This window comes from Oncorhynchus kisutch, unplaced genomic scaffold, assembly GCF_002021735.2.
Source record: "Oncorhynchus kisutch isolate 150728-3 unplaced genomic scaffold, Okis_V2 Okis01b-Okis20b_hom, whole genome shotgun sequence".
Taxonomy (NCBI): domain Eukaryota; kingdom Metazoa; phylum Chordata; class Actinopteri; order Salmoniformes; family Salmonidae; genus Oncorhynchus; species Oncorhynchus kisutch.
The window spans coordinates 7,998,184-8,016,312 of record NW_022261978.1 but is presented as its reverse complement, the minus strand read 5'-3'; the positions used below and the strand labels follow the sequence as shown (position 1 = coordinate 8,016,312).

General features: G+C 44.3%; 1 protein-coding gene and 1 long non-coding RNA gene across 3 annotated transcripts; one reads left to right on the top strand and one right to left on the bottom strand.

The window, feature by feature from the left end:
- The first annotated feature begins 2,021 nt into the window (after nucleotides 1–2,021).
- Nucleotides 2,022–14,976, top strand: LOC109876457 (oocyte zinc finger protein XlCOF6-like). 2 transcript variants are annotated; one of them, XM_031811580.1, is made up of 3 exons: nucleotides 2,022–2,310; nucleotides 6,335–7,087; nucleotides 10,240–14,976. In XM_031811580.1, the coding sequence occupies exons 2-3, from the start codon at nucleotides 6,406–6,408 to the stop codon at nucleotides 11,727–11,729; spliced, it is 2,172 nt and encodes a 723-aa protein (XP_031667440.1). In that variant the 5' UTR covers nucleotides 2,022–2,310; nucleotides 6,335–6,405; the 3' UTR covers nucleotides 11,730–14,976. The 2 variants fall into 2 exon arrangements, with proteins under 2 accessions (XP_031667440.1, XP_031667441.1); XM_031811581.1 differs by having other exon boundaries at nucleotides 2,023–2,234.
- Nucleotides 14,977–15,112: 136 nt separating this feature from the next.
- LOC116358996 (uncharacterized) lies at nucleotides 15,113–17,879 on the bottom strand. Its single transcript, XR_004206576.1, has 2 exons — nucleotides 17,684–17,879; nucleotides 15,113–15,337 (listed from the first exon to the last, which is right to left on the bottom strand). It is a non-coding gene; the product is annotated as an uncharacterized LOC116358996 (long non-coding RNA).
- Nucleotides 17,880–18,129: the final 250 nt, after the last annotated feature.

Sequence of the window (18,129 nt, the reverse complement as noted above, 5' to 3'; positions counted from 1 at the left end):
GCTCTCTCTACTGTCAGTGTAAATGTTAGCAGAGCTCTTATCTACTGTCAGTGTAAATGTTAACAGAGCTGTCCTTGGCCAAAATACACAAGCTCTAGTCAAGCCAAATAGTTCTGCTGCCTATGCAATCGACCAAAGAAATGAAGTCTGGATTGTCTAACGAGTCCAACCTATGGCTACAATCAACTAATGTCATGGTCTTCACCGGCATCTGCTGTAGGGAGAAGAGTTGAAGGGTTAAGAATTGTACATGGTTTCAGAGTAACATATGGGACATGGTTACAGGATAGTCTTGCAGGTTTTTGCTTGTGTAATAATTGTGTGCAAAGCATGAGGCACATGTACGGTCAGAGGAGACATTGCCACAATATCAGAACTTGGCAAAAACAGTCCAGACCAACTTCACTCGTCTCCATCTTTGTCCCATAAACACAGTCCTACAGCGGTTGAACTAATGAATTGCCTGTAATCTATCTTTGGAGAGGGCGTGACCCTCAGAAGTAATGTCATGACCCAAATATTTAACGGCGTTCCAGCATAATTTGCATTTTGATAGATTACGAAAATAGATTACAGACAATTAAAGCTTTCCCTAAACCTGTTATGCCCCCTCCAAAAATTGATTACAGACAATTAAAGCGTTCCCTAAACCTGTTATGCCCCCTCCAAAAATAGATTACAGACAATTAAAGCGTTCCCTAAACCTGTTATGCCCTCTCCAAATATATATTAGATGCTTTCCCTCTCCCCTCCCAGGTCACCCAATCAGTTGCTTCCATCACTTTCTTCATCCAAACACCCACATCTTTCCATTGTGTTCCAGGAGCTTTTGATAAGCTACAATGGGGAACAGAGCCAGGGACTTCATACAGACTCGTCTTAGTATCCGTCAGCTCCAGCTGCTATGAAGTCGCCTCCTTATATCCCATTCATGGTTATCTCGACCTCCCCTTTTTGTATTGACCATTCTGTTGGTATTCAGGGTCCACTTCGCATGAGGGAACCGCAGCAGTACAATGTAGGTATTCAGACACTTTTATTTGATTTATTTCACCTTTATTTAACCAGGTAGGCAAGTTGAGAACAAGTTCTCATTTACAATTGCGACCTGGCCAAGATAAAGCAAAGCAGTTCGACACATCCAACAACACAGAGTTACACATGGAGTAAAACAAACATACAGTCAATAATACAGTATAAACGAGTCTATATACGATGTGAGCAAATGAGGTGAGATAAGGGAGGTAAAGGAAAAAAAAAAGGCCATGGTGGCAAAGTAAATACAATATAGCAAGTAAAACACTGGAATGGTAGATTTGCAGTGGAAGAACACTTCCCAGTGAGCATACAAGGGGGAAGGGAGCGATTGCTCTCTCAGCTGTCCCTCAACATGTTGGTCATTCAGGTGCCAAGCATAGTGTTAGGTTCGAATTTTTAGAGTAAGTAACCGCCGCACCACATTGAAAAAAATGTAAAGTTCATTTTAGGTTCGGTAACCCCTATACTAATTCCTCGTGAGCCCTCCACCCTTTCATCCATTTTTAGAAATCTATTTCCGAATAAGACGACATCAAATGTTTCATGAGATCAAAAAAACAAAACAAGGCTTTCTGAGTTTTAAAGGAGTGTTTGGCCATATAATTTGTTAACTTTAGAATACAAGTAATATATTGAAATGTTATGTTTAATTCAAATTTATTTCAATATATTCCAATGTATAACTTTTCCGTATGGGTTTATCAATGAATGTATGCTATAAGGTAGAATTGAGAAATATATGTTAGTGTTTTGATTACATTTTCTTTAACCTATGCACGCCTTTTTTCATGTTGAAAAGTACGTCGTAAGCCTTAGACAACTAAGTATCGTAATGTTAATACACTCACAGAAAAAGCTCATCTGAACTTCAAAAATCATTTTTTTCACAATTTACATTTGCCTGAGAACATTCTAAATGCACCAAAAATGTATCCTGAAGTGAGATTACGAGGAGTATCATCAGCCTCAACTGCTCTAGCCATAGAGTTTACCATTGATCTATCGATACTCGACTGGTCTGGTCTGTGTGTGATGACGGCATAGCATACATTGGAACCAAGCAAAGAATGAGCAGCTAACCCGAACTAGATCAGTCTTCCAACATAGTGGGAATTTCTACATTCAAACTCCAAAATACAGTTTAAAACTGATCTCAAAACAACGTTATCGAAGGAACATCAAGCGAAAGTCGCGAGGTATACTTCTTGTTCAGGTTGGACAGAGACGCGCTGGCCTGTTAGCTAGCTAACGTTAGCTTTTCTACTGTAACTGGTAGGTAGCAAATGTTCTGTAAATCACAGCTGGCCTGGGAAATTGTTTGCTGCCTATATTCGGAATGCACTTTTTCAGTTTCAATTACTCAATATTTTGGACAAAAACGGACGAATGTAACTAAGGCTGGGAATGTCAATACAATCAAACTAGCAATGATCACAAGGCAGTTATAACGTGGCTAATAGGCTAGCGTATCTGTTTATGTGGCAAGTTTAAAGCACGGAGCCTCATATTAGCTAGCTGGGAGGATGTCATGTCATTGGAGGAGTGGTTGAGTGACCGATTTTTAACCCCTTATCGTTTTTCGGTGGCTACAACTAGATCCAGGTGTCATTTGGTTAGCTAGCAAGAAATGTGATTCACTTTGCTAGCTAGCTATGCTGAACTTGAACGACTGCTATCCAGTAAGCATATATCTAGCGGTCGTAGAAGTCGCTCTGTCTATCTACTCCGATTTCAGAGCAGTCTGGTCTGTGTGCGCCTGATGCAGAATGGTTGATGGATTTACCAACACGCAACATCAGCTGAATATATTGCTTAGTAATTTTCACAAATGCCTTATTCTACATCATTCCCAGACATTCATTTTTTGTTTAAAATTTCACCTTTATTTAACCAGGTAAGCTAGTTGAGAACAAGTTCTCATTTACAACTGCGACCTCGCCAAGATAAAACAAAGCAGTGCGACACAAACAACATAGACTTACACATGGAATAAACAAGCGTACAGTCAATAACACAATATAAAAAAATTAAGTCTATATACAGTGTGTGCAAATGGCGTGAGGAGGTAAGCCAATAAATAGGCCATAGTAGCGAAGTAATTATAATTTAGCAGATTAACACTGGAGTGTTGGATGAGCAGACGATGACGTGCAAGTAGTGATACTGGTGTGCAAAAGAGCAGAATAGTAAATAAACATAGTATGGGGATGAGGTAGGTAGATTGGGTGGGCTATTTACAGATGGACTATGCACAGCTGCAGCGATCGGTTAGCTGCTCAGATAGCTGATGTTTAAAGTTAGTGAGGGAAGTCTAAGTCTCCAGCTTCAGCGATTTTTGTAATTCATTCCAGTCACTGGAGGCAGAGAACTGGAAGGAAAGGCGGCCAAAGAGGTGCTGGCTTTGGGGACGACCAGTGAGATATACCTGCTGGAGCGCGTGCTATGGGTGGGTGTTGTTATCGTGACCAGTGAACTGAGATAAGGCTGAGCTTTACCTAGCATAGACTTATAGATGACCTGGAGCCAGTGGGTCTGGCGACGAATGTGTAGCGAGGGCCAGCCGACTAGACCATACAGGTCGCAGTGGTGGGTGGTATAAAGGGCTTTGGTAACAAAACGGATGGCACTGTGATCGACTGTATCCAGTTTGCTGAGTAGAGTATTGGAAGCTATTTTGTAGATGACATCGCTGAAGTCGAGGATCGGTAGGATAGTCAGTTTTACTAGGGTAAGTTTGGCGGCGTAAGGGAAGGAGGCTTTGTTGCGAAATAGAATGCCGATTCTGGATTAGATTTTGGATTGGAGATGTTTGATATGAGTCTGGAAGGAGAGTTTACAGTCTAGCCAGACACCTAGGTATTTGTCGGTGTCCACATATTCTAGGTCAGAACCGTCCAGAGTAGTGATGCTGGTCGGGCGGACGGTTGAAAAGCATGCATTTGGTTTTACTAGCATTTAAGAGCAGTTGGAGGCCACGGAAGGAGTGTGGTATGGCATTGAGGCTTGTCTGGAGGTTAGTTAACACAGTGTCCAAAGAAGGGCCAGATGTATACAGAATGGTGTCATCTGCGTAGAGGTGGATCAGGGAATCACCCGCAGCAAGAGCGACATCGTTGATATATACAGAGAAAAGAGTCAGGCCGAGAATTGAACCCTGTGGTACCCCCATAGAGACTGCCAGAGGTCCGGACAACAGGCCCTCCGATTTGACACACTGATCTGTCTGCGAAGTAGTTGGTGAAAGAAGGCTATGAAAATGATCATATCTAAGTGCTCGCTTGTCAGAATTGTAATTTAAACAGTGTCATTCTTCCTGGGGGGTGTACAGTCGTGGCCTAAAGTTTTGAGACAGAAAGTTTAAATGTTTCGGTTCCAACAAGTTATTGCTGTAGCCTCTAGAATAGGTAATGTTGGTTATCAAAAATTCACACGCGGGTATAAATTACTACTAATCGGTTACCCAAGCGAGTATAAATGAGTCAACAGTTGAGTCATGTGCTTTATGAAATTACAGCCTGATCTGCTGTCACAAGAAATTTCAATCCTAATGATAGTAACTAACAATTATTTAGCGCTGACTAATCCCCGAGGTTTGTAAGACCCTGGGTTTAATAATAATTAGGCAAAGACTCAGCTTATGCAAAAGGTCCGTAAAGTTTATTCACGAGAACGTTCTAAAGTCCACAATACAAAGACATGCCATTTTATAACTCACTCCCTACTTACGCACACACCTCCACATAAACAGTAGATACGCACATACATACACATGAACAGTAGGTGGAATGTATCCTTCCCCTGGTTCTCACCACTGTTTATCACTAGCAAACTGGCAGTTCCATTTCCCTGAGATTAGAGGAACCTTGACAGAACAAACATGAGAAAGAGGATCGTCATGCAGGGTTTAGCACATCTGCTATCAACCTTAACAGCAGAATGCGGCTGGGCAGCTCAGCTAGCTAGCTGGCTACAACTTTACCTGTATGCAATTGTCTATCTAACTAGCTATATAGCGAACAATAGCTAGCAATGAAAACAACTTTTTGATACAGTTGAGACAATAACGTATGTAGCCATCTTAGCATTTTAACTGTAGACTCTTACCGGTGTATGGATAATGATGATTCACGGCAGACTGAAACACTTCCAAAATAATCCTTCCCACTCGGCTTCAACCAGTCCAGACTGCTTTAGCCTCAAAAGACAGAGCTGCGTCGATACCAGCAGCTGTATTCAGGACAACACTGGTATTGAAAGCTGTAGCTACACGCTGCATGTTGTCCATGATGAAGATATGAGTAAATCCAATGGACCTTTCAAATATCCACAGTAACAGAGAGCAGGAGGTGCCATTTGACAGAGAAGCCTTCCACCCTATTAAGCGCCATCAACAGCTCGATTTAACAAGTCTGGTTGTAGTCTAGACTCCCCTTCTCTCAGCGTGACCATGGCAGCTGCAGTCTGAACACAAAGTAACCCTTTTAGGCCCCACGTCTTCCACCCACCCCAACACCACCCCAACACCACCCCAACACCACCCCAACACTAGCCCAACACTAGCCCAACACCACCCCAACACTAGCCCAACATTACCCCAACACCACCCCATCACCACTCCAACACCACCCCAACACTACCCCAACACCAGCCCAACACCAGCCCAACACCAGCCCAACACCACCCCAACACCACCCCAACACCACCCCAACACTACCCCAACACTACCCCAACACCAGCACAACACTTGCCCAACACTAGCCCAACACCAGCCCAACACTACCCCAACGCCACCCCAACGCCAGCCCAACACTAGCCCAACACCACCCCAACACTAGCCCAACACTAGCCCAACACCAGCCCAACACCAGCCCAACACCACCCCATCACCACCCCAACATCACCCCAACACTAGCCCAACACCACCCCAACACTAGCCCAACACCACCCCAACACTAGCCCAACACTCTCCCACTGCCTGGGTTCCCCTGTGAAGATCCGCAAGTAGGGACCCCATGCCCGCCGTAATTGAAATGGCTCCCTTCCACAGATGTCATCTTTTGTCTTAGTATTAATCAAACTAAGACAAAACACAATAGATGTAAACCACCATGTCCTCTTGACATGCATAGCCTTTTCATGTCATTTTGTGACTATACCAACATTAATATTTAATTTAAACATGCCTGAATAATTTAAACTAAACTAATTTAACACTCAAAGTAAAAAGAAACAACATTTTAAGGTGAAATGACAGATGCAATCGTTAATGTGTTCTAATCTTTCATTTTCATTACAGGTCATCTAACTGAACTATATCAGTCTTGACATTGACTTCATTGCTGTTGTTGTCATCGTGAGCAGGACAATATGAGTGGAGAGAGGGAAACATTGATGGATGAAATGGAACAGAGTTTATACACTTTAACCAAGGACAATTTACGCTGCCTGTGTGAACGCAGTGGAATAGGTGGCAAGGATGGCTCTGATGTTCAAGGAAAGAATCACCATCACTCATTGTGCCGTAAAATCCTGGAGGAACTTTGGGAAAATGCTGATTCAATGGAATCGGAGGAGCAGGGAATGTCTTGGTTACTCCAACTGAAAGAGGACATCAGGAAGATACAGGAGGAGGGTATCGGTGCACCTTTGAGTCCCAGCCAATCCATTGATGATGATGCTGTAGACTGTGATGAAGACGAGAACCAGAAGGACATGGATTGGTTACCTAGCAAAAGTCCCAGCCAATCCTTTGATGACGAGGATGCTGTACACTGCAACGAAGAATGTGTGGAAGACAGAGATTTGTTGCCTAGCAAAGGGCTGGAGGCAGAACCAGCACCAGAGAGACACACACCAGAGCAGAGAGAGAAGAGAGTGAGTGGGTCCCCCTCTCTGTCCTCTCCTGGTAATGCCTTACTGCTGGGTCTGAAGAGGGTGTCTGTGCGGCTGGTCGACTGCAGGAAAACATCAGGGTTGAGAGGAACTGCTGGAGGAGGAGACAAGGAGGAGGAAGGAGACGAGGAGGAGGAAGGAGACGTGATTCATCAAAGTAAGTGCAGCAGGATACGTTCTGTTTTGGTTCCATTGTGAAGTTGAGTTGTTGTTTTCTAACATGACAGTGCAGTCCAGGGGCCTCTGATATCAACGTTTTGTTTGGGTTCTAAGTATCATTGTGAAGTGTTGTTGTCTAATCTACAGTGCAGTTTGATATCAACGTTTTGTAAGTTGCATCAATACATTTTTTCATTGTAGATTCGTTAAACATAGAGCACAGTGACATGCAATGCACCCTTCTGCCCTCTCACATCACTCCATTACCTCTCTCTGCCTCTGCCCCATCTCTCTGTCTATCCTCCCTCTCTCACATCACTCCATTACCTCTCTCTGCCTCTGCCCCATCTCTCTGTCTATCCTCCCTCTCTCACATCACTCCATTACCTCTCTCTACCTATCCTCCCTCTCTCACATCACTCCATTACCTCTCTCTGCCTCTGCCCCATCTCTCTGTCTATCCTCCCTCTCTCACATCACTCCATTACCTCTCTCTGCCTCTGCCTCATCTCTCTGTCTATCCTCCCTCTCTCACATCACTCCATTACCTCTCTCTGCCTCTGCCCCATCTCTCTGTCTATCCTCCCTCTCTCACATCACTCCATTACCTCTCTCTGCCTCTGCCCCATCTCTCTGTCTATCCTCCCTCTCTCACATCACTCCATTACCTCTCTCTGCCTCTGCACCATCTCTCTGTCTATCCTCCCTCTCTCACATCACTCCATTACCGCTCTCTGCCTCTGCCCCATCTCTCTGTCTATCCTCCCTCTCTCACATCACTCCATTACCTCTCTCTACCTCTGCCCCATCTCTCTGTCTATCCTCCCTCTCTCACATCACTCCATTACCTCTCTCTGCCTATCCTCCCTCTCTCACATCACTCCATTACCTCTCTCTGCCTCTGCCCCATCTCTCTGCCTATCCTCCCTCTCTCACATCACACCATTACCTCTCTCTACCTCTGCCCCATCTCTCTGCCTATCCTCCCTCTCTCACATCACTCCATTACCTCTCTCTACCTCTGCCCCATCTCTCTGTCTATCCTCCCTCTCTCACATCACTCCATTACCCCTCTGTACCTCTGCCCCATCTCTCTGCCTATCCTCCCTCTCTCACATCACTCCATTACCTCTCTGCCTCTGCCCCGTCTCTGTCTATCCTCCCTCTCTCACATCACTCCATTACCTCTCTCTGCCTCTGCCCCATCTCTCTGTCTATCCTCCCTCTCTCACACCACTCCATTACCTCTCTCTGCCTCTGCCCCATCTCTCTGTCTATCCTCCCTCTCTCACATCACTCCATTACCTCTCTCTGCCTCTGCCCCATCTCTCTGTCTATCCTCCCTCTCTCACATCACTCCATTACCTCTCTCTGCCTCTGCCCCATCTCTCTGTCTGTCCTCCCTCTCTCACATCACTCCATTACATCTCTCTGCCTCTGCCCCATCTCTCTGTCTATCCTCCCTCTCTCACATCATTCCATTACCTAGCCTTAACAGGAAGTCAGTGTAGAGAGGCTATCACTGGAGTAATATGATAGTTATTGTTTTGGTTCTAGTCAAGATTCTAGCAGCCGTGGTGTTGCAGAATTCTATAGTAAGAGAGACTGCAGATTCTTTAAAAAAAACAATTTAGTATAAGATTAGCAAAAATGAAGCAATCAACCATCACTAAGAGTTAAGTGTTGAAAGCTCAACGAACAAAGTTATCTATCTCCTCTTAAAGTAAGTACATCCTTTTATCTTTGTGACAGTTAGCAGATGTGCAGAATCAGGCCCTGGGAACAGAGTTGTAAAAAGTAATTTAGCTTGTCTATGTAGATCAAGATAGCTGATATCGCCACCATTCTCTGTTCCTCCCTGCACTTCCCACATAGCTAAATTCCTGCCGATCGTAAACATAGGAGGTCACATATTGTGGTAGCACCCAAGCAGCTCATAAATCTGTACGCCCAGATTAATCACTAAGTCACACAAGACTAGCCTGTGTCAGTAAAAATACTAACATATAACAATGGAGCAAATCTCTAAGTAAAACAGCATAGTATGTCTAATTAAACAGTACAGTATATAATGAATATTACATTTCCATCACAGTGGTTAGCAGCAGTAACTGAAGTGCATGTAGTGCTTATCTGGGTAGCAATGTTACAAAGATGGGGCCTAGAGTAACGCTGAGGTCCTACCGTTTTATTTGAGACGACTGTACAACCATCAAGATGAATTGTCGGATCAAACAGCAGATCTCTCTGTTCCTTGGGAACCTAGAACTAGCATCTTCATTTTGTCACAGTTTAAAAGTAAAACATTTGACGCCATCCGCTTCCAGGGTAAGCAATTTTGGTGCTTCAACATGTTTCATCAAAATTTACAGCAATGTGTTGTCCGCACAGCAGTGAAAGTTGCCATTGTGTTTCCGAATGACATCACCAAGAAGTAGAATAAATAATGGTCCTAAAACAGAACCTTGAGGAACACCCCGAAACTTACAATTGATTTGTCAGAGGACAAACCATCCACAGAGACAAAATTATATCTTTCTGACAACCAAGCAAGAACTTGTCCATGTTAGACCAATTAGGGTTTCCAATCTCTCCAAAATAATCTGATGATCGATGGTGTCAAAAGCGGCAATAAGGTCTAGGAGCACGAGGACAGATGTAGAGCCTTGTACACGCTTCCTTCTTTTCACTCTCTTTTCTCCTATCACAGCCATTAGTCTTCAATTCCCGAGCAGTTTCCTTCCTCTCCGGCAATCGCGTTAGGAAAGACGCCTTTATATTTGTAGTGACTGGGTGTATTGATACACCATCCAAAGTGTATTTAATAACTTCACCAGGCTCCAAGGGTTATTCAAGGTCTGTTTTATAAAAAATATTATACTCCTGAACTTATTTAGGTTTGCCATAACAAATGGGTTGACTGAAGATTTTTCACCTTTTAATTTTTTTTATTAATTTGTAAAAATCTCTAAAAAGATAATTCCACCTTGATATTATGGGGTATATGTGTGCAAATTCAGGCTGTAACACAACCAACGTGGAAAAAAATCAAGGGGTGTGAATACTTTTGGAAGGGACTGTAATACCTCAGTATGATGTCACTTTCTTCTGTTGGACAAACTGTATTCACTGTTCGTCTCTTTCACACAGGAGAGAGACGTGGAAACCATGGATCTTCTGGGGAGCCTCAACAACAACCTCATGCTGACAACACAGACTGGAGTCTCCCCACATCAAAACACCTCAATAAACAACCGCAGAGACATACAGGGAAGAAACCACATCACTGCTGCTCTGAGTGTGGGAAGACATTCGGCTGTCCAGCAACACTCAAAATGCACAGAAGAATCCATACAAGAGAGAAACCTTACCGCTGCTCACAGTGTGGGGATACTTTCAGTCAAAAAATGACTCTTAAGATTCACCAGCAGATGCACACTGGGAAGAAACCTCACCACTGCTCTGACTGCGGAAAGAGTTTCAGTGTTTTATCAAGCTTGAAAATCCATCAAAGCACCCACACCGAAAATAAACTATTCCAATGCTCCAAGTGTGGGAAAGGTTTTGCAAACAACCACTATCGAAAAATACATGAGAAAACGGTACATGAGCCTCCCGCAGAAAGGTCTTACCACTGCTCTGACTGCGGGAAGAGCTACAGTTTTTTATCAACCTTCAAAAACCATCAAAGAAAACACACAGGAGAGAAACCATTCCAATGCTCCAAGTGCAAGAAAAGTTTTGCTCAGAAGTCCACTCTGAAAGCCCACGAGCAAACACACATGCCTGCTGCAGAAAGGCCTTACCAATGCTCCTACTGCGAGAAGAAGTTTTGTATTTCGGCGTCCTTTAATTTCCATATGAGAATGCATACTGAAGAAAAACCATTCCAATGTTCCGTCTGCGGAATGCGGTTCATTCACGCCAGTTTACTGAAAGCACACAAACATAAACACAAGCCCTCTGACGAAAGGCCCTTCCACTGCTCTAAATGTGGAGCGTGTTTTACTACAAAAGGTAATCTTAAATTTCACCAGCTGACCCATGACCGGGGAGAGAGAACTTATCGCTGCTCTGAGTGTGGGCATTGTTTCTCTCATCCGATTTATCTGAAGAAACACCAGAAAAGGCACAGTAAAGAGAAGTCCATTGTCTGCGACCTGTGCGGGAAGACCTTCAACCATCCAAGCAACTTTAAAACGCACATGAAGATACACCAAGGAGTGAAACCGTACCACTGCACCGACTGTGGCAGGAGCTTCATATTCCGCCAAGGTTTAACAACACACCAGCGTGTGCACACCGGCGAGCTGCCTTACGTCTGTGATCAATGTGGAAAGAGATTTTCTCAGTACAATTCTTTGGTGATTCACCAGCGAACCCACACCGGGGAGAAACCTTACCCATGCTTTGTCTGTGGGAAGAGCTTTAGTCGGTCACAAAACCTGGCTGCACACAAGAGAACTCATACTGGAGAGAAGCCTCACGCCTGTGATCAGTGCGGGAAGAGGTTTTCCCGAACCGACGCACTGGCTGTACACAAGCGCACTCACACTGGAGAGAAGCCTTACAGCTGTGATATATGCAGGAAGACATTCACCTATTTAGTAGCCATGTTGAAACATAAGAAAAGACATTGACATCCTGCAGGTGATGTACTCTGTGCTGAATGTCCTCAGAACGATTCCAGCTCTGTCTATGAATAGAGAACTTTGTTTAACCTACAGAATACATCAATTTGTTGTTTTACTTACAATCTAACCCCCAGAGAGAGAGAGACACAAACACTCACACACGCAGACAAACCCAGAGGGCGACAGGTAGCCTAGCGGTTAAGTGCGTTTGACCGGTAACAGAAAGATCGCTGGTTTGAATCCCTGAGTCGGCAAAGGTTAGGAAAAAAATTAGCTGTTCTGCCCTTGAGCTAGCCAGTTAGTACCCAACAACAACTGCTCCCTGGGCACATATGACGTGGATTAAGGCAGCCCGCCGCACCTCTGTGATTCAGAGGGCTTGAAGGCATTTAGTGGTGCAACTGGCTAGTTATCCCTCATTTCCTTTCCACCCAGAGGAATTGGGAGCAGAGAGTGGTTACTGTGAGTTTTGAGAGTGGTTACTGTGAGTTTTGAGAGTGGTTACTGTGAGTTTTGAGAGTGGTTACTGTGAGTTTTGAGAGTGGTTACTGTGAGTTTTGAGAGTGGTTACTGTGAGTTTTGAGAGTGGTTACTGTGAGTTTTGAGAGTGGTTACTGTGAGTTTTGAGAGTGGTTACTGTGAGTTTTGAGAGTGGTTACTGTGAGTTTTGAGAGTGGTTACTGTGAGTTTTGAGAGTGGTTACTGTGAGTTTTGAGAGTGGTTACTGTGAGTTTTGAGAGTGGTTACTGTGAGTTTTGAGAGTGGTTACTGTGAGTTTTGAGAGTGGTTACTGTGAGTTTTGAGAGTGGTTACTGTGAGTTTTGAGAGTGGTTACTGTGAGTTTTGAGAGTGGTTACTGTGAGTTTTGAGAGTGGTTACTGTGAGTTTTGAGAGTGGTTACTGTGAGTTTTGAGAGTGGTTACTGTGAGTTTTGAGAGTGGTTACTGTGAGTTTTGAGAGTGGTTACTGTGGTTTTTGAGAATGGTTACTGTGAGTTTTGAGAGTGGTTACTATGGTTTTTGAGAGTGGTTACTACGGTTTTTGAGAGTGGTTATGTTTCCTCCGCATTGGACTGAATCACAAAACAAGGATTTGTGGCTTTAAATTGTCTGAAATCACAGTGTTGTGTTTTATACATACACACCAGACAGGTGTAGGATCAGGTTCTCCTCCCCAAATCCTATTATTAACCATTATTGGCGAAAATGCTACAAGATCAGCATCTAGGAGCAACTTCACCCTACACTCACCCCTTCCCTGGGGGCTGTTCCAGATGGCAGATTCATTGAGGTACTGTCCTAAATATTCTTAAGTATAATTTTTTGGGACAAATTTAGACTTGAAATTGGCATGGAGTCATTAACTTGAAACCAGCAACACATATTCATGTTTAGGTTTCAAAATAAACCCCTGATTTAAGAGAGAAGAGATAAGTTAAGGATCCTGGTCTCTGGAACACCCCAATGCTCCCAGTCACAGTAAAGCAGGAGTCAATTCCACCGTGCCAATTTCAAGTCCTGATATCCCTTTACCAATTATGGTTAAGTTATTTCAGAATATTTAGGACTAAATATGTTTCCATGGTAACTTAAATCTTCGTGCAGATCTCATGTGAGCATTTGAGATAAATTCATTTTTATTGCGAGACATAAATCTTTATCAATGAAACTAACCAGGAATAAATGTGAAGTTTTAAAGGCGTAATTAAATGAAAAGACATGTCTTATCTGAAATGTGTTTTTATAGGTCACAAGTGAAATGATGTTGTAGGTAACCTGTGTAGCCTCGGTCTAGGGCATGTTAAAGCCCTAGGCTACAGCCTCGGTCTAGGGCATGTTAAAGCCCTAGGCTACAGCCTCGGTCTAGGGCATGTTAAAGCCCTAGGCTACAGCCTCGGTCTAGGGCATGTTAAAGCCCTAGGCTACAGCCTCGGTCTAGGGCATGTTAAAGCCCTAGGCTACAGCCTCGGTCTAGGGCATGTTAAAGCCCTAGGCTACAGCCTCGGTCTAGGGCATGTTAAAGCCCTAGGCTACAGCCTCGGTCTAGGGCATGTTAAAGCCCTAGGCTACAGCCTCGGTCTAGGGCATGTTAAAGCCCTAGGCTACAGCCTCGGTCTAGGGCATGTTAAAGCCCTAGGCTACAGCCTCGGTCTAGGACATGTTAAAGCCCTAGGCTACAGCCTCGGTCTAGGGCATGTTAAAGCCCTAGGCTACAGCCTCGGTCTAGGGCATGTTAAAGCCCTAGGCTACAGCCTCGGTCTAGGGCATGTTAAAGCCCTAGGCTACATCCTCGGTCTAGGGCATGTTAAAGCCCTAGGCTACAGCCTCGGTCTAGGGCATGTTAAAGCCCTAGGCTACATCCTCGGTCTAGGGCATGTTAAAGCCCTAGGCTACAGTCAGCTCTATATGTTTGTATAAATATGTTGTTATATACATTGTAGAGAACAGTAGTAGTACATATACAGGTATAATAGAGGAAGCACCAACACGAGGCTTTGTGGCCACCAGAACATCTTCACTGCTCCTTGGCACAGATTCTACAAATGTCTGGAATTCTATTGGAGGGACGCGACACCGTTCTTCCACGAGAAATGACATCATTTGTGTTTTGTTGATGTTTGTGGGAAAACCCCTCTCTCAGGCGCCACTCCAGAATCTCCCATAAGTGTTAAATTCTGTTGTGATCTGTTGACTGACACACACACTTTAACCCCCCCCCCCCCCCGTGCTCCTTGGAGACCCCTCTATCAAAGTCAAAGAGAACTCTTGTAGCCAAAATAATGGTCATTTTTATATGGTGTTAATTAACTCAGAAAAGCACACCTGCGGAAGCACCTACTTGCCAAATGTAGTGTTTCCTTCTCTTTTGGCAGTTCCCTGTATATATCAGAGAACACGCACACATATGTATGCATTGCACCACACCTGCATGTACACGCAACTACACACACAAACATGCATGTCTGCACATACACACATACATGAAGACACAATTAAAGAATGAAATCACATGGCAAAAGACAGCTCATAATTACTGATAGCCATTCTGTGATGAACAAGCTTTTATTTGTATTTTACATTGTTTAAACATACTTAGTATTACATTATTAATTAACATTGTGTACATTGTGACTGAAATCATTTCAAATACTTTATCTGGGCTTGATTGAGTTTGACTGGCGTGAACTCCGGACTGACATTGTGTATATGTATACATTTCAGCCGGCTTACATTAAATAAGACGAGGACTGTGAGTGATTTATGGATGTGTAAGTACCTAGTGGGCCCCCTTCACCCCCAAATCATTACAAAATTCACGTGTTTTTTTAATTGTGTCTATGGCAACCTTATGTCTTCTCTCTTGTATGCGCTGGTGTACTTTAAGATGGGTTGATTGAGCAAAGCATTTCCCCACAGACAGAGCAGAGGTCAGGCTTACAATCTACACTTAAGTCATTTAGCAGACGCTCTTATCCAAAGTGACTTAGTAGTGAGCGCATACATTTTTCACCATATTTCATACTGGTCCTCGTGGGAATCGAGAGACTCTTCTCTGCCTAGTCAGCTTCATGATGTTGTTGAGGCTCCCCAGGGGATCCACAATAGTCACGTCTCCTGTATGAACGGGAACATCAGACAGTAAATACAGGTCATATCTGCATACAGTCGATATCAATGAAACATTTGTACAGATTTTTTTTCTTTTTCACTTGTACTGCTGTGGAAAAGACATTAGTAACCATTTATATGAGCCATCAGATGATGATAACACACAATTACAATCAACAAAGTTGTAGTTTAAAAAAAAGTTAGTTCCCCCTAAAAACAAAATGACATACTGGTTTCCTTACACTAAGCAGTTTATGGACAAGATAACACTAAAACACACACAACAATCAACACAGATCGTTAATAGAACACACATCAATAATGGGAAAGGACTTGTGTCAGTCTAGAGAGGGAGGGAGGGGTGTCAGTCTAGAGAGTGAGGGAGGTGTGTCAGTCTAGAGGGAGAGGGAGGGAGGGGTGTCAGTCTAGAGAGGGAGGGAGGGAGGGAGGGGTGTCAGTCTAGAGAGGGAGGGAGGGGTGTCAGTCTAGAGAGAGGGAGGGAGGGAGGGGTGTCAGTCTAGAGAGAGGGAGGGAGGGAGGTGTGTCAGTCTAGAGGGAGGGAGGGAGGGAGGGGTGTCAGTCTAGAGAGGGAGGGAGGGAGGGGTGTCAGTCTAGAGAGAGAGGGAGAGACAGAGCGAGGGGTGTCAGTCTAGAGAGAGAGAGGGGGAGGAAGGGGTGTCAGTCTAGAGAGGGAGGGAGGGAGGGGTGTCAGTCTAGAGAGAGGGAGGGAGGGAGGGGTGTCAGTCGAGAGAGGGAGGAGTGTCAGTCTAGAGAGAGGGAGGAGTGTCAGTCTAGAGAGAGAGGGAGAGAGGCTAAGGGTGTCAGTCTAGAGAGAGCGGGAGGGGTGTCAGTCTAGAGAGAGAGGGAGGGGTGTCAGTCTAGAGAGAGAGGGAGGAGTGTCAGTCTAGGGAGTGAGGGAGGGGTGTCACCAACCTTGGTACATAGCCTACCTGAACCTGAAATTGGTACATAGCCTACCTGAACCACAACTTTCAAGGGAGTGGGCGCAACTTGGGTCAAGATCTGTTTCTTGCCTTGCTCTTAGGAACAGGACACCATTGAATGGAGTGATTTTTATGGGGTAGCGTTATGTGTGGAGGTGGAGCAATTGAAGTTGAAGATTCCTGGTGTGTGTTCCGCCTGCCGTTTGGTGCGTCACCCCTCGCTCTGTCTCTCCCTCTCTCTCTAGACTGACACCCCTCCCTCAATCCCTAGACTGACACCCCTCCCTCCCTCTCTCTCTAGACTGACACCCCTCCCTCCCTCTCCCTCTCTCTAGACTGACACCCCTCCCTCCCTCCCTCTCCCTCTCTCTAGACTGACACCCCTCCCTCCCTCCCTCTCTCTAACGTGGTGAAACAGGAGTCACTGTCAGTTCTTCTGAGTTTTGAGTCAGTCTCTACCAGACAAAGTCATGTTAGGATACATCCGTTATCCTGTTAGAGCTTGTGTGCCAAATCCACTGCTCTGTTTCCGGGTTAACGTTTATGGTCATGTTGCAGCAGTGTGTAGGAGGGAGATTGCAAGATGTGGCAAGTGTGCAGGAAGGCATGGGACAGAGGATTGTGTAGTTTCGGTGGATAAAGTGGTGTGTGTCAACTGTAGGGGTACCAAAGTTGCCGGTGATCGGAAGTGTCAGGTGTGAGAGAGGCAGGTTGAAGTGGCTGGAGTCCGATTTGTCCAGAAAGTGTCATATGCTGAGGCGGTGAAGAAAGTAGAGGAGGATGGGTCAAGGTGGAGGGATCCTGAGCGGATCGGAGTGAGTAGTAGATTTGTGCCAGCAAATAGCAGATAGGCCAACAAGTGATTTTTGCTTCAGTAAGGTTAGTCAAATCAAATGTTATTGGTCGCATACACATATTTAGCAGATGTTATTGTGGGTGTAGCAAAATGCTTGTGTTCCTAGCTCCAACAGTGCAGTAGTATCTAACGATTCACAAAATCTAAAAGTAAAAGAATGGAATTAAGAAATATATAAATATTAGGGTAAGCAATGTCGGAGTGGCATTGACTAAAATACAGTACAATATAATACAGTATATACATATGAGATGCGTAAAGCATAGACTAAAATACAGTAGAATAGAATACAGTATTTACATATGAGATGAGTAATACATAGACTAAAATACAGTAGAATAGAATACACTATATACATATGAGATGCGTAAAGCAGTATGTAAACATTATTAAAGTGACCAGTGATTCCATGTCAATGTATATAGAGCAGCAGGGCTGAGTAACCGGGTGGTAGCCGACTAGTGATGGCTATTTAACAGTCTGATGGTCTTGAGATAGGAGCTGTTTTACAGTCTCTCGGACCCAGCTCTGATGCACCTATACTGACCTCACCTTCTGGATTGTAGCGGGGTGAACAGGCCGTGGCTCGGGTAGTTGATGTCCTTGATGATCTTTTTGGCCTTCCTGTGACATCCGGTACTGTAGGTGTCCTGGAGGGCAGGCAGTGTGCCCCCGGTGATGCGTTGGCCAAACAGCACCACCCTCTGGAGAGCCCTGCGGTTGCGGGCAGTGCATTTGCTGTACCAGGCTGTGATTTAAAAAAAATATATATATATTTCACCTTTATTTAACCAGGTAGGCTAGTTGAGAACAAGTTCTCATTTGCAACTGCGACCTGGCCAAGATAAAGCATAGCAGTGTGAGCAGACAACAAAGAGTTACACATGGAGTAAACAATTAACAAGTCAATAACACAGTAGAAAACAAAGGGGGAGTCTATATACAATGTGTGCAAAAGGCATGAGGAGGTAGGCAAATAATTAAAATTTTGCAGATTA